This window comes from Macrotis lagotis, chromosome X, assembly GCF_037893015.1.
Source record: "Macrotis lagotis isolate mMagLag1 chromosome X, bilby.v1.9.chrom.fasta, whole genome shotgun sequence".
Lineage (NCBI taxonomy): Eukaryota > Metazoa > Chordata > Mammalia > Peramelemorphia > Peramelidae > Macrotis > Macrotis lagotis.
This window is the reverse complement of record NC_133666.1, coordinates 122,770,372-122,796,191: the sequence shown is the minus strand read 5'-3', so window position 1 is coordinate 122,796,191 and position 25,820 is coordinate 122,770,372. Positions and strand designations below refer to the sequence as shown.

The window sequence follows — 25,820 nt, the reverse complement described above, 5'->3', positions numbered from 1 at the left end:
TTGGCATTCCAAGTCCTTCACAAGTTTTCCAGTCTTCTTATAACTTACTCCCTGATATGTAGTCTTGGATACAGTGATAATGGTCTGGCTGTTCCACAGACAAGACTGTTCATCTCTCAGCTCCCAGCATTCTCTCTAGTTGTCCACATGCCTGGACCATTCTCCCTCCTCTGCTCCAACTATAGATCTCCTTGGCTTTCTTGAAATCCCAAATAAAACCCCTTTTAAGTGTCTTGTCATTGCTCACAATTCCTATTTATCCTGCATATAGCTTGCACTTCATATATTTGTTTGTAGGTTATCTCCCCTATTAAACCGTAGGCTCTGTGAAGACAGGGACCATATTTTGTCTTTTTTATTTAACATCCTCAGCACTTGTATAGTACCCAGCAAGTACAGGTGCTTGTTACTGTCTGGGATACAGACCTTTTGGTTATAAATATCCAACAAAAGTTAAGGTGGCTTCACAAAAAACAAAAAAGATAAGTGGGGTAGGAAATCAAAGCTGTAGAATACTCAGTTGTTGAATACTCAGCCCATACTTTATGCCTGAGGAAATATCCCTTATGGAAAAAAAACTATATATTGAAAGGCCTATTATCCAGAGAGGATTTACCATGCATCCTTTGTGTTTATTAGTATGATCTATATTGCAATTTGAAAGGAGTAATTCAAATTCTTGGAAAAATGAAGAGAAGTGGTAAAAGAGAGGTGAAAAAATGGAGCAAGCTATTCTCTACAGAGAATAGCAAATGTCTCAGAGACATTACTTTCCACATAAGATTTCATTCTAACCTTGAATTTATTAATTCCATGCCGGAAGATGAATTGATCAGCTAGTATTCTGGGCGTTACTTTGGAGAAAAAAAATTGAGATGGGGGTACTTTCTTGTTAACACAAGCTATCATCTATTACTTTACAAATTAGGTGGGGCAGCTAGGTGGTACAGTGAATAGAGCACTGGCCCTGGAGGCAGGAGAACCTGAGTTCAAATCCAGCCTCAGACACTTAATAATTACCTAGCTGTGAGGCCTTGGGCAAGCTACTTAGCCCCATTGCCTTGCAAAAACCTAAAAAAAAAAAAAAAAAAAAAAAAAAAAGACTAAGCCAAATCAGGGACAACTAGATGGTGAAGTGAATAGAAAATTGGCCTTGGAGTCAGAAAGACAGGAGTTTGAATCTGTTCTCAGATACGTAACATTTACTAGCTATGTGACTTTGGGCAAGACACTTAACCCTGATTGCCTCACATCCAGAGTCATCCTGATTCACATCTGGCCACTGGACCCAGATGGCTCTGAAGGAGAAAGTGAGACTGGTGACTTAGTATAGCACCCCCTCACTAAAATCCAATTCATGTGCTTATCATGGCATCACCTCCCAGATGTCGTGGTCTTCTTTGATAATGAAGAACAAACAATTTAATCCAAGACTACTTATAGGGGTAGATAGGTAGCACAGTGGATAAGAGCACTGGTCCTGAAGTCAGGAGGACCAAGGCTACTAATATACCATTTTTTTATCCCTCATCTAAAAGATCTTGCAAAGGATAAAGAAGAGTCTTCTTAGATATTGCAGAAGCATGAACTTTTAGAAACAGAGGATTTGTTAAATGGCATCTTGGTCATTTTAATGAGTTAAAGGAGTGATTTATTCGTTATCTGACTTATCTCTCTCTCTCTCTCTCTCCTTTTTTTTATTTTTATTTTTTTAGGTTTCTGCAAGGCAAAAGGGGTTAAGTGGCTTGCCCAAGGCCACACAGCTAAGTAATTATTAAGTGTCTGAGACCGGATTTGAACCCAGGTACTCCTGACTCCAGGGCTGGTGCTCTATCCACTGTGCCACCTCCTTATCTCTCTTTTTAAAGAGAAAAGAAAACCTTGAAATAAGAAGATATACAGAGGGGCAGGTAGGTGGTGCAGTCCTGGAGTCAGGAGGACCTGAGTTCAAATCCAGCCTCAGACACTTAATAATTACCTAGTTGTGTGTCCTTGGGCAAGTCCCTTAACTCCATTGTCTTGTAAAAACAAAACAAAACAGAAGACATATAAATAGGACCAGGATTTCTATCAACTGAGAAAGTAAGAGATATGTTTTAAAAGTCTCCTTTAGCCATATTATTCATTTCAGCAATTTTTTTGTTTTACACAAGAATTTAAGGATCATGGTCCTGACCTGGATAACAATTTTTAGTGCTTTCACTTTCTGGTCTGAAGCCCAGGCATCCTTTAGTGACTGATTGAGCTCTTCAATTCGGTTCATATAATCCTGTTGAGTCAAATTCAATAGCTCTCTTTGGGATCCCTGTGAATAAATCATAGGGGAAATATAATTAAGAAAAGCAAATTACAACAAACTTCATCATCCAAAAGAATGTCAGTTTTTAGCTAAGTTTCAGTCTCTGAAGTTCTCTCTTTATTCCCATCCCTACATTCTTTACCCATTAAACAGCCTTAATTCTTTACCAACATGGTTTCTTTCCAATTTCTTCAAAGGGCACATTGAACTATATAGGGGTAAAACACGTAATTAAAGAGCAATACCATGCAGTGGATAGAGCACAGGCCTTGGAGTCAGGAGTACCTGAGTTCAGATCCAGCCTCAGACACTTAATAATTACCTAGGTGTGGCCTTGGGCAAGTCACTTAACCCCATTTGCCTTGCAAAAACCTAAAAAACAAACAAAAAAGCAATACCATAACAAGACCAGAAGATGAGCTTCTTATGGAAAGTTCCTGAAACTGAAAAGAATGTTGATATTCTTAAGTCCTGGGGTAGGATGAGAAAAAAATTCAAAAATCTTCAGCAGTCATTCTGGCTCTATAAATAGGGAGAATGCATAGCTAATATTAAAAAGTAACTACTTGCTATCCTAGGGTGGGGGGAGAGGAGGGGGGAGGTAAAAGACTTTACAAAAATGAATGTTTAAAATTATTTTTACATATAATTGGAAAAAAATTAATTGATTTTTTTAAAAACACAAAGAAATGTCTTCTTCCATGTGTGCCCATCTTTGGTTGCTATAGCATACTATAAAACATGACAAAGATGTTGCTCATACAATTTTACAGCCAAGTAAAAGGGATTACTGACAAAAGAAAATAACACATGAAAAAAATCAAACTACTGAGAGAAAAGTAAATTTAAATTGATTCATTCCAAGAAATGGCCCATAATTCTGCAATAGAACTTATATAAAAAGTTACCAAAATATTTGTGCAGAACTTAGTGCCATTTAATGAACTGTGAACATTAAATGAAATTAAAGTTAACATGAACAAATAAATTTCACTTGACAACAGGCCAGAACCTGTGTATTCTTAAAAATAATTAATAGTTGATATTTCTATAAATGCTTTAATGCTGACAAAGCACTTCCTCTATTTATATGATCTCATATGATCCTCAACCTTGTAAGCTTGGTTCTACTAATATTATCCTCATTTTACAGATGAAGAACCTGAGTTACAAAAGATAAGAGGCTTGCTTAAAGGTCCCACAGTAAATCTCCAAGATCAAACTGCCTTGAGAAAAAAAAAATGGTAAAGTCATCTGACTGAGACAATGATATGAAGATTCCCTTAAATGCACTCTTCTAGACTTCTAATTTCTACATTAGAATACTGCATTATATCCTACCCTAAAGGTCAGATGATGGTCATGTTTTGGTTAATGATAACTATAAATGTGGTCACAAAAGCAGGGGTCTTATCAATTATAGTAACTTCCTCCCAATTGACAGACTGTGTCACAGATTATTTTAAGTAGATGCATTACAATGAGGAAAGAACAGCACTTTTTTTTTTTAAGGTTTTTTGCAAGGCTAACACAGTTAAGTGGGTTGCCCAAGGCCACACAGCTAGGTAATTATTAAGTGTCTGAGGCAGGATTTTAACTCAGGTACTCCTGACTCCAGGGCCAGTGCTCTATCTACTGCACCATCTAGTAACCCAAGAACACCACTTTTAAAGCAAACTTAAGTTAGAGGTTGTTCAGAAGCTTCTAAATGAAGTTCTAGCATCTCTTCTACTGGTCATCATCTGGCTAGAAGAATAGAACCTGCACACTTTACAAAGCTCCTTAGGTGACAGATCAAGAAAAAAATGTCTTTCTTCTCCTTATCAGCCCTTCAGAACCAGCTCACCTCCTCCAGATCATCCAGTTCCTCCAGTCTCGTCCTGACTTTCTCAGACACTGCGGATGTGGAGGTTGCAGTCTTGCCTAATCATACAGAATTCAGTGTTTTAGGATCTCGAAATTTTCATAAATTTGTATTATTAGGGATTCTTTCCTACTAAGATCATACCTATAACAAGAATTTCTACTGCATTATGATTAAACATACTAGGATTTCTGACTGTTTACAAAAAGACAAAATAAGATTGTGGGGGCAATTTACTTAAGTAATCAATTTTTCAGAGAAAAAATCCAAATTGACTACCTACTAGAAAACAAGACTTGATTTAATTCTATTGAAACACTTCCAATGAATTGAATATTTAAAAAATTTTGCCCTCCATATTTGTTAACCCAACATATAAAAAAGTCATCAACAATAACACAATTATATATTAGGTTACTTCCAGAAATCCAAGTGAATTAAAATGTTCCCTTTGGAGCACATGCAAAAATTGCTACCCTAGTACCCATTTCATGATTGAACAAGAATTTATTAAGACAATGAATTGTCCTTTGTCCTTTTTTTTTTTTGTGAAGAAGACCATGACATGAGGGAATCAATATCTTAACTTGTAAATGAACTGGGTTTAAGTGAGGAAGGGCTGAGCAAAGTCACCAGCCTCACTCTTTTCCAGAGTTCAGTGGACAGACAGGGATCAGATGACTTGGAGATGGCTCTGAATGCAGTGGAAGACCTTGATCTTTTAAGATAAGATCTTTAACAGGTCTCAGTTTGACTAAGGCAATGCCCATTTAGTGATTAAGACAAGATAAAAAAGAAAGGAGGCAAAGAATGGGCTCTTTTACCAAGTCAAAAAAAAATCAATCTGGGAGGCACTGGGTACTTACTCTATGAGGTACTAAGTCTATTCAGTTTCATTACTTAAATAACAAGAAGGTTTTCAAATATCTTCAGCCCAACAAAACTAGATCTTTCAGTCTCCCTGAATGGTAAAAAGTGATGGCATCTGTAGCTCAGCCCAAGCTAGTCTTCCTCTCTAATACCTGATCCTGTCTTTTTATGCTTTCTCAGGGCCCCCAGACCCTCTCTCAACTCAGGAGTCCAGTTGTCTCTTCAAACCTGCTCTAACAAATGTATTGGATTCTGAGAGGAAAATTATAGGTAAGACCAATCAGAAAAGTTACCACTCACATAGTTATTGGTATTTTTTAAAAGGAACTAAGTTTCAAACCAAACAGAATCTCCCCTCCCCCACCCCTTGAGGTTGCTGGCTAGCGGGCCAAGTAATGTGTCAATATTTTGTAGGTGCCTAATAAATGCTTGTAGAATTGATTTTAAAAAAATAGAATTTAAGGATTAAAAAAGTACAGTGTGGAGCTAGGTGATCTGTGAAATAATTTAGAACTCAAAGAGCTTCTTATATTTTCTTTATTTTTTCCCAGAGTTTGAATCATGAAAAAGAGTGAAAAGAAATGCTAGTTATTTTTTGAAAACAAAATTTTATTTAAAATATTGGATAAATCAAACATAAGCATTTATTAAGTACCCAATTCATTCATTCAAAATGAATGCCTCTGTATACAGAATTATCCAATAAATTAAGAGAGCATACAAGTCGGGATAAAATTTGTTTCTTTAGTAATACTATCCTCACTTCAACAGAATAGCACTTCACCAATCAAGAAAATATTAACTAGCCACAGTCTTCTCAGACCATGGCCCAGTCAACACTGCTTGGCTGTTCTTTTATCTGTCTCTGTCTCTGTCTCTGTCTCTCTCTCACTAGCCCTTCCTATGTCTTGTAACCTTTTTAATAAAGTTTGTTTTATTTCCACCCACGCTTTCCCTAGTGTGAATAATGATTCCTCATAGACAGAACCAAAGCCAAGAAGCCAACAGCTCCATAGATGGTGAACCAGCCAGGAAATTCTGCCCAGACTGGGAAATTGGATGGAGCCATGTAAGTGAGCACACCCTTTTTTTTAGATCCTAGATTTTTAGAAAAGTAGGAAAATTACTGGACCTCTAGCCCTTCTTCTGTGTTTACCTTTTTCTGAAAAACAGAAAACGGTTGAGTTTGTGGGTTGTCAGCTAAGCTGATCCCATATGGTGTTTCATAGTAGCCCTGGTGTGGGCCTGTCCTGTCTTCAGACTGACCAGAGGAATGGCAGTTCTGAGGTGTGTTTTGTGTATACCCCAATGAGTGAGGGTTGTTAAGGAAGGACGTATGTTGCCATATGTCCAACTGACATGTTTGCCTACCTATAAACTGATGGAGAATTAAAATATGGGGGAAAACTTGGTACCCAAAAAAAGTCCCCCCAGCTATGTGCTTGCTCCTTGGGAGGAATTAGATTTGACCAAAACGAAACAGCTGAGCTACTGGAAATTATCCTTGGGTGGTACTCTCTTTATCTCTCTTTGAAATGCTCTGTCTCATTCTCTGCTCCCCCCACCCTCTGCAGAGAGAGAGGGGGGAGGGAGAAAGGGAGAAGGGAAAGCTTCCTTTTTAGAACTTCAGAAACTCAAACCTATGTCTCAGGTGGAATGCATGTTTCACTGCAGGAAGGGTAAGACCCCCCCCCAAAAAAAAACTTGTTTTGGCCCCATTGTTTAAAATAGGGGACTCCCATGCCTTCTTCCTGGTTTGGGGAAGAGAGGGGGAAAATGACTTTTTTCTTAGGCTAAGTGTGTTTATCAAGTCCAAGCACCATTTAGCTGGGCTGAGAAAGTCCCACCCTTGGGAGGGGGAGGGGAAATGGGCAAATTGATTGGGAAACCTAGTGTTCAATTAGAGAAAAGGGGAAGATAACTTTTCCTGGAATTACGAAATTCAGATTTCATCTTTTAATTAAGCCTGTGCTAGTAACTAATATTTCTGTTATAGAGTAACTGGATTTGAACTTTATAAAGTTACTTAAGAATGCATTCAATTTAACTATCAGTTGGCTTTTTCAAAATCTTAATAAATATATTATGAGGTTCCTCAAGAAATTGTGATTGATTCTAAGTTATTTCTTGACTGGTCTTAATTGGGACATTAAAAAAATATAAATATATGTTTGTGTGTGTGTATGTGTGTGCATGTGTATTTAAACATCAATGGGACATTTTCACATCTCTCTACTGACCTGGAGAGGTGGGAAAATGTTTTCTATATTCTGAGATCTGGTACTGGCCAGGGTGTCAATTCTCACCTTGGTAAATTTAATACAAAAGAGTTGTTTCTGTTGTGTGTGTGTGTGTGTGTGTGTGTGTGTGTGTGTATAATTCAGATCTGAAATAGTTATAGTTACCCGAGTTAAATGTTATTCCTTTTAATTTGGGTTTTGAATTTAATTGTTTAAAAAAGTCTAATTTTAGGTAATTAATGAAATTGGGACCTGAGCCTATCCCCATTTTTTTTTTTTAGGTTTTTGCATGGCAAATGGGGTTAAGTGGCTTGCCCAAGGCCACACAGCTAGGTAATTATTAAGTGTCTGAGACCTGATTTGAACCCAGGTACTTCTGACTCCAGGGCTAATGCTTTATCTACTACGCCACCTAGCTGCCCCCCACCCCTTATACCATTTGAGAGTTTGTAAGTGGCAGTTTGAAATGATTTCAGGTGTGAGCTAAATTTTTCCTAACCTACTATTGACTGAAGGCTGTTAAAAAAAAAATAGTAACTAACTTACCTTTCTCAGATCCCATAAACAGATTCTGTAGAGAAATAATATCAAATGTTACAATGAAGATCAGATATTTATGAACCATAGAATCTGAGTCAGAAGGGATATCTAAAGTCACAGAATAAGTATCTAAGTCAAGCACCCCCTTTACAATCTTCTCATGTAAAAAAATCACAAAAACTGATCTAATTAAAGTATCAAGAACATTTATTCAAATATATAAAAATTTTTTGACTGCCAGAAGAGCAAATTTTTTTTTTTTTTTAGGTTTTTGCAAGGCAGATGGGGTTAAGTGGCTTGCCCAAGGCCACACGGCTAGGTAATTATTAAGCGTCTGAGACCGGATTTGAACCCAAGTACTCCTGACTTCAGGGCCAGTGCTTTATCCACTGTGCCACCTAGCCGCCCCAGAAGAGCAAATTTTAAGGCAATTCAGGAGTCAAAGTAGATCCATAAATGGAAAAATTCTACATTACAACTGTTTTTCTATATCCTACCACTGCTTGGGATAATGAGGTTCTAGAAGGCCTGGCTAGCACCTTTTCTCCAAAATTTTAACATTAACGACATAAAACTCAGATGATCCCAAATATAAAAATAAAAAAGACTAAAATTCTGAGACAACAGTGAAACAAAACATGACCAGGCAACTTACAATAGAGAGTTTTTCTGTTGTTGTGTATCTGGCAAGGATATCACCCCGTTTGTTTGACCAAGGTTCAAAATCAGTTCCTACTGTGAAATTATCATCTCTATCCCGTTTCTTTCTTGAGCTGTCCTAAAGATAAGAAAGACACATAGCACTCAATAGCAAGAGATAAAACTAAAAAACAAAAATAAAACAAAAATAACTCTATAACCTTTCAGAGTTCTATCAAGTAGGCAGTTTATGCCTTGTTCTGCAAAAGAATATTCCTAGACTTATATGAACTGATGCAGAGAGAAGTAAGCAGAACCAGGAGAATACTGTACACAGTAACAATATTGTAACAATAATCAACTATGAAAGCTTTAACTACTCTGACCAATCCAAGACAATTTCTTTCTTTCTTTTTTTTTTAGGTTTTTGCAAGGCAATGGGGTTAAATGGCTTGCCCAAGGTCACATAGCTAGGTAATTATTAAGTGTCTGAGGTCACATTTGAACCCAGGTACTCCTGACTCCAAGGCCAGTGCTCTATCCACTGCGCCACCCCGATCCAAGACAATTTCAAAGGGGCTCATGTTGAAACATACTATCCACCTCCAGAGAAAGAATTAATGACTTCTAAATACAGACTGAAGCATATTTTTTTCCTATTTTATTTTTCTTAACTTGGGGAGGCAGGAAGAGGGTGTTTGCAATATGGCTAATTTGAAAATATATCTTGCATGACTTCATATGTATATTGGGTATTGTATTTCTTGTCTTCTAATCAAAAGGGAAGGAAAAAATGGAAAGTAGGAGAGAAGTTGAAACAAAAATTTTCTTAAGTGATTACTCTGAATAATATAAACATGTTAAGTGGTTTATAACCTATTATTTATTGCTGTCTAGTATATCTTTCAATATATTAGCTTTTTAAAAAAAGAATATTCCTATTCATCTAATACTGTACAAAGCTGGAGAAAAATCATGAAACCATATTGGTTGGGTCCACTACAAATTTATGTTACATAATCTCAACTAAGCCCCCACTGATTCACTATCCCACTCACCAAGGCAACTATTTCAAACCTTTTCATCCTTCCTCAAACCCCCATACATTCAGATTAGGACCTTGACTCATACCTGAAAAAATTAAAGCCATTCAGTGTTGGGAGCCAGGGTCTCTAAGCTGTTTGACAGTCGCAGCAAGAAGACTCAAGGCAGTCACACTGCCTGATGGAACATTTCCTTCTTCAATATATATATATATATAGGGATTTCATGCATACCAATACTTATAGGTTTGTTATTGATTACAATATTTACTCATCCTAATACTGTAATGACTATAAAGGAAGGATTTCAGAAAAATTCCTTGAATAAAACAGATTGTAAACTCTGCCCAAATTTAACAGGACTGCCTCTCCCTAAGGCTTCAACATTATGAAATCTCTGGAAAACCCAACACTGGGAATTCCAAGGAGATGTCAGAATATATACAGGGCAAACAGATACAAGGTGAGTCAAATAGAATTCCAGGAAAATTAGTAGTTTTGCCCCCCTTACCATACACAGGAATATATGAAAAAGATGGTGAGAAAACAGTTAGTACAGGTGACTGATATGTGAACTCCAGCAGCCTTAGTTTCATGGGAAAGAATAAAAAAGTCACAGAAACTGTGGTTTCTTACCAACAAGGCCTGAAAGAAACATTGGTTATTGTAAGAGTTAATGGATGGGTGGACAAGCATAAAGACCCTCACTATAGATTGTTAAGGAAGTGTATCTAAAAACATTATACAAAAAATATAAAAAAAACTTTCCATTAAAAGAATTGCTTAATTAATAATTTTAAATGAATTAACAATTATACAATGTAGTAATAAATAAGGTAACAGGTTAAGGTCATCATGGTCTGAGTAGGGATAAGAAATCAATTAACTATATGATTATTACTTAAATTTGTAATCACATGATTAAAACTTGTAACCATATGAACTATATGATTGATGAAAACTGTACACTCTTGTAACCAAGGAAATGATCTCAGCTTGCTTGCTTGAAACATACATGACTCTGAGACTAAAAATAAATCCAAGCAGCTGACAGTCAACCCATGCCATCCTGTTTTCTCCAGAAGGATGCTTCTTTAACAAATCTTCCTTATCTTCCTGCCTACTACCTGCTTACCATAAACATACCCATGTCACTTCCATCTTTAAAAAAAAGACCTCACTTGATCTATTCATCCGTGTTGGCTAGCCTCATTTCTTTCTTCTCTTTCAAAGTTAAATATCTTAAGAAAATCAACCATAATAAGTGCCTCTACATTTGCTCCATTTACTATGCTCTAAATTCTCTTTGATCTGGTTTCTAACCTCATCATTTAACTGAAACTACTCTTTCTAAAATTACCTTTAGTCTCTTAATTGCCAATGATAATTCCTTCTCCCTAAGTTTTCACAGCCCTGCCCTCTTCTAGTTCTACTCTTACTCTCTTCTCAGTTCCCATATTGTCTTCTCCTTTGTTAGGTCTTCATCAAGGTCACACCAACTAACCATGAATGCTCCACTCCTCTATACTATTTGCTTAGTAATCTCATAAATTCCTCTCGATTCAATTATCGTTTCCACACAAATAGTTCTCAGATATATTTATCCAGTCCTAATCTCTCTGCTGACTTCTTGTCCTAAATATCCAACTATCTATTGGACATCTTCAACTGAATGTCCCATAGTTACTTTAAATTTGATATGTCCCAAACCAAACTTATTGGATTTCTTCCCAACCTCTCCTCTCTTAACTTTCTTATTACTGTTGAGGGTGCCCCCAATCTCTTAGTCACTCAGGCTTACAATTTAGGTGAATTTTTTCCTATCCCCCTATCTAATCTGTTATGAATTTCTGTTATTTCCTACCTTCAAAGCAGCTCTCCTATACATCCCTTTCCCTCTTCTGACACAGTTGCCATACTGACATATGTCTTCAACACTTTAGTTTTCTGGTTGGTCTCCCTGCCTCAAGTTTCTACCCTCTTTGGTACATCCTTCACTCTACTGCCAAAGTGATTATTCTAAAATGCAGGTCTGACTAGCCCTAGGATCAAATATAAAAATCATTTGGTTTTACAGCCCCTTCCTGCCCTTCCCAATTTTCTTAAACTATACTAGCTTCCCAGTATTCTACAATCTAGCACCTTGCATAACTCACTCCTCCTGGCTTTGTTCCTTTCTGTGGGCTGGCCCTCACTCTTTCTCCTCACCAACACCTAACTTCCCCAGCTTCCTTCAAGTCTTGGCTCCAACCCATGTCAGTGCTTTCTTTCTGAGATCGCCTCCAGCTTGCCTTCTCCATATTTTATATACACAATGGTTCCCACATTGTCCTCCTCATTTTTCTATGAGCTCCTGGAAGGCAGGGACTGTGCTTTTTCTTTCATTGTATCCCAAGTACTTAGCATAGAGCCAGGTACACAGCAAGTATTTATCAATTTCTTGCTAACTTGCTTGTTGAATTTACATAGTGCCTTAAGATTTATAAAAGTACTTACTCTGACTTGATATCATGGTTTCAAGAGAAAAATTACATTTTTCATAGAAAAGTACTTCCTAAAAAATGAAGAAATGACAACCTTAGAAGAACTTTACCCTTGATTTAAAAAGAACTTTCCATTACCATATTAGCTGTGGAGGTCATTGGATCTGCTGTTGCTGCAAACATGGAGAGAGGATCAGTACCATCAAGAACACTGCTCAAGGGGTCCACCATTGAGCTTGAGGAAGAAGAAGAAGTAGAAGAAGTACTGCCTTTCCTCCCCATTTTCTTGGTCTTTGATTCCGTGACCTGTGGGGAAATTTTATAGAGGTCTTACTATTCTTCCTAATAAAACAACAAAATTATTTTAGAATTTTCTCTTATTAAAAAGATTAGATGACTCAATTGTACTAGCTTCCTTATTCTAAGGTTATTTTTTGTTAACAATGAACACCCTGCCCAGAGCATATAAAACCAGCTATGTCCTTCAAAGTTATCTCATACTAGGGGCGGATAGGTGGTGCAGTGGAGTCAGCCCTGGAGTCAGGATCACCTGAGTTCAAATCCGGCCTCAGACACTTAATAATTACCTAGCTGTGTGGCCCTGGGCAAGCCACTTAACTCCATTGCCTTGCAAAAACTAGAAAGTTATCTCATACTATGATCATATTCTCACAGACATTTTTAAAGTAGCATGTCCACATAAGACAAACAATAGTGAGATTCCCTTTTGAAAATAGCTACTAAAAAAATAGCTACAGAAAATTTCCGTACTTGAGACAAGGGTTAAACATGAGCTTTATTTTCTATTGGGGAAAGCAAGAAGAAACTAAATTCCTACCTGCAATAAATCTAATGTTAAAGTTAATTCTACTAACATGAAAGGAAATAATAGTTGAAGGCAATGTAAGCAACAAAATAAAAGTCAAAGAACCCAGGGATACTAGCAATAATACCATAATAAACTCTCAATAAAACAGAAAAAGACAAAGGAAGATAGCAGTCAATAATTTCAATCAATGAGAATATCATGGATAAAAAACTTACAGTTATAGGTTTCAGTGGATGATAATCTCCAAAATCCAGGGGTACAGCCTCTAATCTACATGATTCAAATTCATTTTTGTAGTTTCTCTGCCTTGAATGCCTGTTAAAGACATGTAAGCATAAACCAAGCAGTTAATAAACATTCATGTAAAGAAATACTTCTGCTGAGCTAATTAGAATCACAAGATGTTACATCTAGAATAGAACTTAGAGATCATTTATCTTAATTCCCTCATTTTATAAATAGGGAAAAATGAAGCCAGAGGGGAAATGCCCTCTTCATGACCAAAAAAGCTGATCTGACTATTAACGTGTCTAAAATAGTACCTACCTTTCAGGTGTTTTTAGTTCTCTAGTCTAAAGTATCAAATGACCCTATTCTTATAAATTTTCCATTTACTAAAAATATTTTAAAGAAAGAAGAGTGACAAATGGATTCCTTAAAATAGCACAATCCTTAAATAAAAAAAGATATTTTGGGTTTGTTTTTTTAACTCTAGCAAACTGGGGCAGCTAGGTGACACAGTGGATGGAGCACCAACCCTGGGAGTCAGGAGTACCTGAGTTCAAATCTGGCCTCATATACTTAATGATTACCTAACTTGTGTGGCTTTGGGCAGGCCACTGAACCCCACTGCCTTGCAAAAAAAAAACTAAAACAAACAAACAAACAAACAAACAAATAAATAAGTGAAAACCATAGCAAGCTTCTAAGAATAGAAAAGTACTCTTCTGGGCTTAACTGTAAAACAAGGCTCTTTCACAGAGAATTTTCATAATATCAAACACTGTGTTTAATAATGATTAAAAGATAAACTCACAAGAAACAAAAACATATAACCACAAACTCAAGTTTTTCCATAAGCACTTTTATTTTTGAATGTAGTTCATTCTTTTTAATGAAGTAGCACAGCATGGTAGAGAGAATGCTGGACTTGGAGCCCAGAAGACAGAGATTCAAAAATTAATTCTAACACTTAGTGATTAGTGGCTGACAGTGGGCAATTCACTTATCCTGTGTACCTCAAGCCATTCTTTTAAGACACCAAAATGAAGGACAGCTAGGTGACATAGTGGATAGAGTACCAGCCCTGGAGTCAGGAAGACCCAAGTTCAAATGTGACTTCAGACACTTAATAATTACCTACCTGTGTGACCTTGGGCAAATCACTTAATCCCATTGCCTTGTAAAAAACAAAACAAAAAGACTCCATAATGAAGATGACAGAAGTACACAGAACCTGAGCATGCTCACTTTCTTTAATCGGAAAAGGCATAAGATTAAAAAGTAATGCAAGTTAACTTAGAAATGCCTTGTCAAAATAATGAAAGCAGCTCACTCTAATAGTCCCAAACAATGCAGTGTTTGATTTCCGCTTCTTTTTTCCCTACTATTTTATAAAAGTATTTTATTTTTTCCAATTACATGTAAAGATAACTTTTATCATTCATTTTTAAAAATTTTTGAATTCCAAAATTTTCTCTCCTCTAAAAACAGTGAATAAATTTGATATAGGTTATATTGTGCAATTATGTAAAACATAATTTTCTTTTATGATGTGAAAGAAGAACCAGACCAAAAAGGAAAAAACACTCATAAAATAAAGAAAGTAAAATTGGTTTACTTAGAGCTGCATTCAGATTCCAATAATTCATTCTCTGGATGTGGATAACCCTAACCATCATGAATCTTTTGGAATTATCTTGGATCACTGTATATTGCTGAGAAGAGCTATGTCAGTCATAGTTGATCATTGTACAATGTTGCTGTTACAATGGATCTTTTGGTTCTGTTCATTTCACTTTGCATCAGTGCATTTAAGTCTTTCCAGGTTTTCCTGAAATCTGCCTATTATTTCTTCCTTTCTTTTTTTTCTTTTAAGTTTTTGCAAGGCAGTGGGATTAAATGATTTGCCCATGATCACACAGCTAGGTAATTAAGTGTCTGAGGTAGAATCTGAACTCAGATCCTCTGGATTCCAGGACTGGTGCTCTTTCCACTGCACCACCTAGCTGCACCCCCTTGTTATTTCTTACAGCACAATAGTATCACAATTTATCTAGCTATTCCTCAATTAATAGATAACCCCTCAATGTGCAATTCTTTGCCCTACAAAAAGAGCTGCCTTAAACATTTTTGCATATGTAGGTCCTTTCCCCTTTTTTAATGATCTTTTTGGGATACAGACCTATAGGGTATTACTAGATCAAAGGGTATGCACAGTTTTATTGTCCTTTGGACTCAGTTCTTGATTACTTTCCAGAATGGATCATTTCACCACTCTACCAACTTTAGATTAGTATCCCAATTGTCCCACATCCTCTCCAACATTTATCATCTTCCTTTTCTGTCATATTAATCAATCTGATAAGTGTGAGGTTGTTTTAATTTACGTTTACATTTCTCTCATCAAAACTGATGTAGAGCAGTTTGTCATGACTATAGATAGCTCTGAAAACTGCCTGGTCATTCCTTTGACTATTTTTTATTTTCATTTCTTGACAATAAAGCTATCAATATGGCTATCCTTTTCCACTTGTAACATATTCATACATACACATACACTCCTAGCTCCTACTCAGTGTATTTATACTCTGAAGGAGACAAGTAAAAAAAAAAAGTGATTCAAGACAATGAAATCTTAAAAGTTATTTTTGAGGATCTCTTTTACCAACTCAATAGACTTCTATAAAATCAGAAACTATCATACAGATACTTAATGGCTAAATGTCAAACAAGTATAACACTATACATAAAATCTTACTATAGTCACAGAATCACCAGACTTGGAGGTGATCTTGACAGGCTCTATATAGCTCTGAGTTACAGACTAACTACTGAGTCTACAAAGTCTACTTCTTTTCATCTAAGTACTGAAGAGAAACAAAATCATCACTAATAAACTCCAGCATTTCACAACTGGAGATTTCCTAAGATACTTCAGAAGGTCAGGAAAAGAGAATAAAACCCAACAGACATGGCATTCTTAATCTCTAATTTCCTATTCTCCCTCAAAAGTTGTACCCTCTGAATATTGTTATGGTCCATTCTCCAACCTATCCAAATTCACACCCAAATCCTTTAATGGGTCATAATTACCATCATGTTCATCATTTAAGAAATCATGCCATTTGTTTTCCTGAATGAAATGTATAGCACATTTAGATGCTATTTCTAAAGAAATTTAAGAGGAAGAGAAAGGAATGGTCATTGTTGTAGGAAACTCTACCAACTTTCTATTGACTCTTTAGAACTTTAAAAAGAAGAGAAAGTTGGTTCAACTAGCATTGGTTGAAGGAAAGAAAGGGTACTAAAACCATAGTATGAATCACTGTAAGAACAAGCTAGAGAAAGATTTTTTTTTGCAAGGCAAATGGGGTTAAGTGACTTGCCCAAGGCCACACAGCTAGGTAATTAATAAGTGTCTGAGGTCGGATTTGAACTCAGGTACTCCTGACTCCAGGGCTGGTGCTCTATCCACTGCACCACCTGGTTGCCCAAGATTTAAAAAAAAAAAAAAGAGCAAGGGTAGCTAGGTAGCGCAGTAGATAGACCTCTGACCCTGGAGTCAGGAGGACCTGAGTTCAAATTTGACCTCAGACACTTAATAATTACCTAGTGTGTGACCTTGGGCAAGTCCCTTAACCCCATTGCCTTGCAAAAATAAAAAAATAAAATAAAATTTTAAAAAGAGCAAATGTGAGAATATGAGTGGCCAAAAGTCCAAGAGAAATGTACTCAGTGTACCAAAATGTATCTGCTTGATCTGGAACTCAAACTAAGAAATGAGAACTTACAAGAGCAAGCATTAGAGTTAAGTAACAGAAAGTACAAAGGAGATGATGCCTAAAAAAGAATGTAATTCAATAGAATATGTGCAGTGTGATGGGGAGGATTGACTAGTGGACTTGGATTCAGATATGGGTTGAAGGAGCAGCTAGGTGGATAGAGTACTGTCAGGAGGACCTGAATTCAAATGTGACCTCAGACACTTAATTACTTAGATGTGTGATCTTGGGAAAGTCACTTAACCCCATTTTAAAACCAAAAAAAAAAAGATATGGGTTCAAATTCTACCTCAAATATTTACTAGCTCTGGATAAATCACTCAACTTCTGGGTCCCAGTTTCTTCATGTGCAAAATGAGGATAAAAACAGTGCCGATCTTACAGAGTTATTGTGAGGACTGGGCATGGAGACCCAGTCTGTGATTTTATTGTTATAGATAAGGAAAACTCTCTCTACCAGAATTGTCTATGGCCATGAGAGATCAAATGAGTGGCCAGAGTCACAGCTATTAACTGTCTGGACACAGGTCTTCCTGGTTCTCAGGTCAGGTTTTCAATCCTTAAGGTCATATGACATAACTTATGTAAAAGCACTCAATGTGAGCTTGTATTTAGTAGAACACATTATTATACTTTGGAAAATATCTAATCACTGATTATTGTTCCTTAGAATTTTTTTACAGATGATAAAATAATTCCTAAGGGCAGGGACATACATTGAAAAAAATAAACAGATGGTTTAACACACTGCTTTGCACACAGTGGGAGTTTTAAAAATTTTATATTGGCCAATCAGTTCAACAATTCAACAAAACATTTGATTGTCTTCTCTCTAAAGGCTGACTTTTGATTACTTTTTAATTACTGACTATATTCTTTGTTATTTCATCAGTATAGTGACCTCTTGGAGAGGAACATCCTCTTGCAGTGCAGAATGTGCACTTCTATGTGATTTTTCTAGTGTCAGGAAGTTCCCTAGGTCACTGAAAGGTGAAGGAGTTTAGTCACACATTCTCTATGTAACTTCAGGAGCAAAGGGGCATTTGAACCAGGGCATTTGAACCAAGGTCTTTCTAGGCTCTAACTTACAATTGGGCAAGCTGCATTTCTAAAGCATTAAAGACTACATAAAGACTATATACAATATTCATTCAGTTAGCTGGGAAGTAGACTTTATAAAAACAGAAGGCATGTCTGGCCTAAGTCTGAATTCATGGTCTTTCCTTTCTCATATATTTTATCCTACAATCATCAATACTTGTGTAAACATTATATTAAAACTGCAGTAGTGTATGATGAATGACTTTATATACAATCTGTGGTCTAAAATGAAACATAGCATCAGAAAAAAAGAGCAATATTCTAAATGCATCCAAGAAGAGATTACAACTTTCCCAATCCACTGTAACCTCCTCTTGGATTCATTTATTCCAAAAAATTACAAAGTTCAAGTTTAAAGTTCCAAAAACTTTTAAAGTACTGTGTCCTCCTAAGAGTATTTAAAGATAAGTTGTCTTCTTTTAAAAAAAAAAGCCAATATAAGAAATTATGAGGATGATTTCAGAAAAACTTAGACTTATATGAACTGAATGAAGTGAGCAAAACCAGAAGAAAATTATACACAGAAATGGCAAAAATGTACAATGAACAACTGTGAATGACTTAGTAGTTTTCAGCAATACGATCCAAGACAGTCCCAGAGGACTCATGATGAAAAACCTTCAGAAAAGAAACAGTAGTCTGAATATAGATCAAAGCATACAATTTTTCACTTTCTTTTCGGTTTGAGTTTTCTTCCATAAAATGACTAAGATGGAAATGTTTTCCAAGATTGCACATGTAAAATCTATATCACATTGCTCATAACATTTGTCCTTCATTTTCGAAGAAGATCACAACATCAGGGAGGTGATGCCATGACAAGCACATGAACTGGATCTGAGTGAGAAAGTGCTGTGCTATGTCACTAGCCTGATTTTCTCCTCTAGAATCATCTGGGTCCAGTAGCCTGATATGAATCAGGATGACTGGAGATGGCTCTGGATGTGAGACAATCAGGGTTAAGTGACTTGCTCAAGGTCACAAAGCTAGAAAGTATCAAGTGTTTGAATCCTCCTGACTCCAAGGTCAATGTTATATCCAATGAGCCACCTGGTTGCTCTATTAGATTGCTTACCATCCCAAGGAGGGGGAAAGGGAGAATGGAAAAGAGAGAATTTGGAACTCAAGATTTTTTAAAAAACAAATGTTAAGAATTGTTTATTACAACAGCAACTGTGGAAAAATATGGAAGTAACTTCTCTGATGGATTTATGATAAAGAATGTGATCCACCCCAAAGACAGAGCTGATGGTATCTGAACACAGACTGAAGCACATTTTTTTCTCTTTCTTTAACTTCATTTCTTGTGAGGATTTTTATTTTTGTAGGGGAAGGGGGGATTATATTTACTCTTACAACAAGATTATTTTTACTAATGTGTGAATAAAAATGTAAATTAAAATGTCAATAAAATAAAAATTGTTTATTAACACGCAATTGGAGAAAATAAAATACTGCTTTTTAAAAAGCCAAGATCAAACTTTCAAAAGTGTTTAATATGAAATAGTTTCTTTTCTGGGTAAGATTTTTCAAAGGTGGAATATGGTTGATTGTGTTTGCCTTATTTCTCACTCAAGAAATATGTTCTTTTTCCTGAATTGTCACCCATAGCTTTCACTGATGGCTGTCACATCTTCCCTTGTTTTGTTCTTCTAACATAATATTCCTATTACTAGAAAATATGAACAGTTACTATTATTGGAGAATTTAACTTGCTTTTTGTAAATTAGACAGTACCCTCTACAGGGTAGTTGGATATATAAAAGTCTGCATGGCTGCCAAGCAACTGATAAAAGAAATGCTGCTGTATTTTACCTATTAATGTCTCCTCTGTTAAAAAGCTGATTTCCTATTTTAAATTTCTGTTTGTTTAAGAAACTATGGATACCCAGACTCTATTATGGTTTATTCAGTTTACTCTTCTATTTCCTCAAAAATGAATTCTTAAAATCTACTAACAAGCAATAGTAAATAAAAAAATATCCTAAGAGATCATTTTCTTAGACAAACTTTTCAACTGTCCTTCTTACTGTTGTTATTGAGATTCGTTGGATTTTTGTGGGCCTTCTTTTAAAGATAGTCACATACTATTTCACGCCTATCAGATTGGCTAAGATGACAAAAAGGGAAAATGATAAATGTTGAAGAGGTTGTGGGAGAATTGAGACATTAATATACTGTTGGTGGAGTTGTGAAACAGTCCAACCATTCTGTAGAGCAATTTGGAACTATGCCTATTGAGTAATAAAAGTGATCATACCTTCTGCCAGTAATACCAATGATGAAAAATAAGAAAAGTCCCAGAAATTCCAAAATATTCATAGCAGCTCTTTATGTAATGGCAAAGAATTGGAAATTGAGAGGATGATCATCAATTGGGGAATGGCTGAACAAGTTATGGTATATGAATGTTATGGAATACTAATAACAATGTCTGTCTTTCGGGGCAGCTAGGTGGCACAGTGGATAGAGCACCGGTCCTGGAGTCAGAAGTACCTGGGTTCAAATCTGGTCTGAGACACTTAATAATTACCTAGCTGTGTGGCCTCATTTGCCTTGCAAAAACCTAAAAAAAAAAAATTTTAAAAAAAGTCTGTCTTTCATTTTTTAAGAAGACCATGACATTAGGGAGGTGATGCCATGACAAGTACATGAATTGGATTTGAATGAGGGGAGTCCTGTGCTAAGTGACCAGTCTCACTTTCTCCTCCAGAGCCATCTGGCTCCAGTGGCCAGATACGAATCAGGATGCCTAGAGATGGCCCTGGATGAGAGGCAGTCAGGGTTAAGTAACTTGTCCAAGGTCACAAAGCTAGTAACAATCAAGTGTCTGAGGCTGGATTTGAACTCCTGTCCTCCTGTCTCCAAGGCCAGTACCACCTAGCAACCATGAATGGTTGGACTCTAGAGAAGCATAGAAAGAATTACAGTAACTGATGCTGAGCAAAAGGAGCAAAACATCAAGAGAACATTGTGAGTTGATCAGCCTTGATGGATGCAGCTCCTCTTAGCAGTTCAGAGAGCTAGGACAATCCTGGGACGATATTAAGGACAATGCTATCCACATCCGGAGGAAGAAAAACAAAACAAAAACTACAAAATCTGAATAAACACTACAGAAAATGACTAATCTGCTAATATGCTAAATACAAATATATAAGTACAATCTGACTGTTCACCACTAAGGGGAGAGGGGAGGGAAGGGAGGGTGGAAGGAAATTATCTAACTTATAAATATGCATGTGGATAAATGTTGAAAAACTTTTATAACATATAATCAGAAAAATAAAATATCAATTGGGAAAAAAAAGATAGCCACATAACACCACCCTTAAGAGTTTAATCTTTCTCTCTTTTTTAAGTGGGAGCAGAAATGGGAAAGAGAAAAAAAAATGTTGATAAATTAAAAGTATATATAAGGAATTGGTGTCTCAGCAGCCCTTTAAAGGAAGTTCAGGATACTAAGGCAATGAGGAAGAAGGACATTTTAAATAGGAGAAAAACCTGTGCAAAAGGAAGAGGATGGAATACAATGTTTGGAAACAAAAAGGTCAGTTCATCTGAACCTTAGAATGGTTGCAGATGAGTAATTTGTAGTAAGTTTGAAATAAATGTTGGAATCAGATTGCAAAGAGCTTTGAATGCCAAATGGCATAATTATGTTATATAAAGAAGTAATTAATAAATGGGAGTTTATTAACAGTCAAGACTTTGCTTTAGGAATAACTATAAAATTATATAGGAATAGAGGAAAACTTGGTAAAATTAATATAAAAATAAATATAACTATAAAATAATTCTTATGTAAAATGATATCTATGTGTATGTATTGGATGTGTATACATAAATTTTCTTTAAAGAGTCTAATCTTTCTCTAGTTCTCACTGATTTTTTTTGAGCTAATGATTCGACTACAAAAAAGTTTTGGTAACAATGGAGAATTTCATCTGTGACTCAAATAGTCCTTGGGGTGAATCTGCTCCTGTAATCAAGTGATAATAGCAAGTACTTATAAAACATGTTAAGGTTTGTAAAGCATTTTACATTTGTCTTAACAATTCTGTAAAGCAGGATTTGCATATAAAGGATCTGAGACAAACAAATTAAACGACTTGCCTAGAATCACACAGCTACCTAGTGTCTAAGACAAGATTCAATCTCAAGTCCACCTCTCTACATAGCATGCCAAATATAACAGAAACAAATATGTCAAAGACTATACTAATCGGGCGGCTAGGTGGCGCGGTGGATAAAACATTGGCCCTGGAGTCAGGAGTACCTGGGTTCAAATCCAGTCTCAGACACTTAATAATTACCTAGCTGTGTGGCCTTGAGCAAGCCATTTAACCCCATTGCCCTGCAAAAAAAAAAAAAAAAAGACTATACTAGTGTAAAAAAAAAGCATAGGGAGAAAATGTTCTGAAATCTCCTTCCCCCATATGCCATACACTTAGAAGTGGCTACTTAACCCAAGCAGAAGAATTTTTTAACCCACAATGCCCCCAAAGCTAACAAAAGTCAAAAGAACCATTTCTTGGCTTCTGATTGGAGGAAAAGAGTAAACATACCCCCCCTCCAAAAAAATCCTATTGCTCTAACTGACCCTTGTCTACCTGTGGCCAGGAGAACAAGTCAGCAAGCATATTAATGCCTGCTATGTGCCAGTCAGTCAATCATTTATTAAGGGTCTACCTACGTGCAAAGCAGAGAGCTAAGAACTAAGCTCTCTGAGAAACGGGTATTACAGGTTTATTTTTCCCCTTCTCAGTGACCAGCACAGTGCTAACACAGAGTGGTGATGAAGTAGAAAGCTAGGCAAAAAGCAAATGGTTAATTTAACTTGTACTCTTCCATATTGACTTTCTCCCTATGAACCCCATCTTAAGGTGATGTTGTGTTTTTCTAACACCTTTAGGAAAGCTTGTTAGTTTGTGCTTCTCCTTGGGCTGATAGAGACTATCTCAAAGACTGTATCTGATCAGAAATTCCCTATATACCATCCATACTTTGTATCCTATAAGCATTTCCCCATACCTTATATCCAAATTGTCATGCCTCAGATGTGGAGCAGAACCATCTGGCTACACAAAGAATGCTGAAATAACATTATTGCCCAAATATTGAGCAAAATATCCTTGACATAATCTCCAAACCACACTTGCAAAAAAAAAAGCATTCCACTAAGACCTCGCCAATCACTTATAACTCATCTTCCCTTTCTTGGCTTTCCCTTTAAAAGTTCTGTTTTGAGGGGCAGCTAGGTGTCACAGTGAATAGAGCACAGGCCCTGGAATCAGGAGGACCTGAGTTCAAATTTGACCTCAGACACTTAATAATTACCTATCTGTGTGGCCTTGGGCAAGTCACTTAACCCCACTGCCTTGCAAAAACCTAAAAACAAACAAAAAAGTTCTGTTTTTATCATTCCATATGTTGCTGGTTCTTGGAACTCATCTCATTTGGAGAAGTGTAATAAACTCTGTCTTCCATAACTCTGGATCTTTGAGTCTATGAACTTCTCACCCTGCTCAGTCCAAAACTAAACTCCAACAGTTGTTTTGTTCTTCATTCTCAAAGGTCATGACATCAGGAAGGTGAGGCCAGGATAAGCACTTGAATTGATTTGAGTGGGGGCTAAGTTACCAGCCTCACTTTCTCCTCCAGAGTCACCAGAGTCCAATGGCCAGATATGAATCAGGACAACTGGAGATGACCCTGGATGGGAGGTAATCAGTGTTAAGTGATTTGCCCAAGGTCACACAGCTAGTAAATGTCAAATATCTGATGTCACGTTTGAACTCAGGTCCTCCTGACTACAGGGCCAGTGCTCAATCCACTGCACCAACTAGCTGCCTTTAAACTCCCAACAACAGGGCTCAGGTGAAGACAAAAGGGACACCTTATCCCTTCCCAAAACCTCATGGAAGTCCTTAGACCAGGCTCTATAAAAGCTAGCCCTCTGTGGGCTTAATAGAATGTTTCAATGGAGTTATATAGTTCACTGATTCATTGTGCTCAAAAAAAAGTGCTGATAAATGTATTGATGCCAAACTATTCATTTTTCTCCTCTGTAGTTTTGGTTAAGATATAGTTTGAATGCTGTGTAACTGGAGGAATAGCTGATATACTGGACATAAAAGAAGAAAGAACATTATAATGGAGTTAAATTCAAACTAAAGAGATGAAATTAAATGGAGGTAAGTGTGAAGTATTGCTCGTAGTTTCCCAGTAATCAAATATAGTTTAGATGATGAGATAAGGCTTACCACCATTTAAAACTAAGAATTAGAGGTTTTAGTTCATTTTAAGTTAGATGCAAATTAACTATATGATTAGATTATTTTAAAATCCTAATACAATCTTTTATGTGCCAGAAAGAGAAGTACAATAAGTGTACTATCTAAGGGTAATAATACTTTCACTGGAAATTCTATAACAAGAGCACCATAAATAAATTTTATTTACAACATTTTAAGAGGAATATTGACAAACTGGATTATGTCCAGAGTGGGGTGAATGTATAATCATAATAAAAATCAAATATATGAAGAAAAATTGAAGTGCAAATGTGAGAACTGCTTTCAAATATTTGAAGAACTATAACATGGAATTGGGATTAAGTTCATTTTATTTAGTCGTAGAAAGGCTAGGGCTTACTGTAAAATGTCATAAAAGGAGTGATTTTAATGCAATCTGAGGCAAAAATAAACAAAAAATACTCTGCTAGTTCCCTAATAACTTGGACATCTAAAAATGGAATAGATTGTCTTTTCATGAAGTTCTAATCTATTAGAAATGTGTTCAAGATGGATATGTTCACTTTTTTAAAACGTGTTTTTCCCTTCCTATCCCATGATTTTCTTTCTTTTCCCTTAATCCTAACTCCTCTCACACAAAATGACTAATAAAATAAGAATACAAATACAATGACACTGAGAGGAGGAGGAGTGGAAGGGAGGGTGGTAGGAAAATGTGTATTTTATAAATATGCAAGTGGATGAATGTTAAAAAAAACTTTGATTACATGTAATTGGGAAAATAAAACATCAATTAAAAGAAATGTGTTCAAGAATACGTTTGGAAATCTATGAAAATGGAATAAAGCCAATTTCTTCGTGTCATGAGACACCGGATTCCACTATTTCTAAAGCTTCTTCCGTTCAAAATCTGGAAGGAAGCGCTGCGTGGCGGAGTCTTGAATGGAGCGCCGGAGCACGGCTTCCTCTTGGCTCCAGTTTCCACTCCAGTCCTCAGCTCCGGCGATTCTAAACTCCTGGGTGGGAAGCTGGGCCAGCCCCTCAAAAAGGGGGGGAGCGAGGTCTAGCAACCCGAATGCGCCCATCCGAGAAGCCTCGAACCTGGGTGACCTCCGGGCAAGGGGGAACAAGCGTCGGCGTAATATAAAGGAAGGGGGAGAAAGGGCTGGATTTGGAAGCGGGAGACCTGGGTGCAAGTCCTGTCACAGGCGTTTGCTAGCTCGGCGTCCAGGGGCAAGTCCCGAAGACTGGGCCTCACTTTCCTAACCTGTAAAAGGGGGCGTAATCTTCCTCCAGTTTCCTCGAAAACGACATCTGGGAGCCTAGGAGGGCGCGGAGGGGGTGGGGTGGGCAGGAGAGGAGCGGGCCAAACACGGGGGTGGGGAGGGTCCTCCGACACGACCGCCCACGGGCTCTCCCCGGACCCCCCACATCAGGATGAAACGAAGCGACCCCTGGACTCCAACCTCCCGACAACGCAGCCCGCGAACCTCCAGCTTACCATGGAAAAGCGGCCATCTTCCCCGTCACATGACCGCCTCCGCCCCGCGCGGCCGCGCCCTTTAACCGCCTCCCGCCGCCATCTTTGTGAAGGGCACAGCCAGCCGAGGCCGGGGCGGGGCGGAAGGCGCGAGGCCTCCCGGGAAGGGCG

At 37.0% G+C, this 25,820-nt stretch overlaps 1 protein-coding gene across 3 annotated transcripts in view; it reads right to left on the bottom strand.

The window, feature by feature from the left end:
* Positions 1–25,820, bottom strand: part of VPS35L (VPS35 endosomal protein sorting factor like) — a 126,967-nt gene extending 101,147 nt beyond the window's left edge. For 2 of the 3 annotated variants that reach the window (XM_074205291.1, XM_074205292.1), the window contains exons 1-7: positions 25,671–25,820; positions 13,023–13,122; positions 12,117–12,284; positions 8,469–8,591; positions 7,820–7,844; positions 4,146–4,222; positions 2,177–2,305 (exon numbers count right to left, since the gene is read on the bottom strand). In XM_074205291.1, coding sequence (XP_074061392.1) covers positions 2,177–2,305; positions 4,146–4,222; positions 7,820–7,844; positions 8,469–8,591; positions 12,117–12,284; positions 13,023–13,122; positions 25,671–25,687 — 639 coding nt within the window. In that variant the 5' untranslated portion in view covers positions 25,688–25,820. Of the gene's footprint in view, positions 1–2,176; positions 2,306–4,145; positions 4,223–7,819; positions 7,845–8,468; positions 8,592–12,116; positions 12,285–13,022; positions 13,123–25,670 lie in introns of those variants that run through there. The other variant, XM_074205294.1, reaches the window with a different exon arrangement.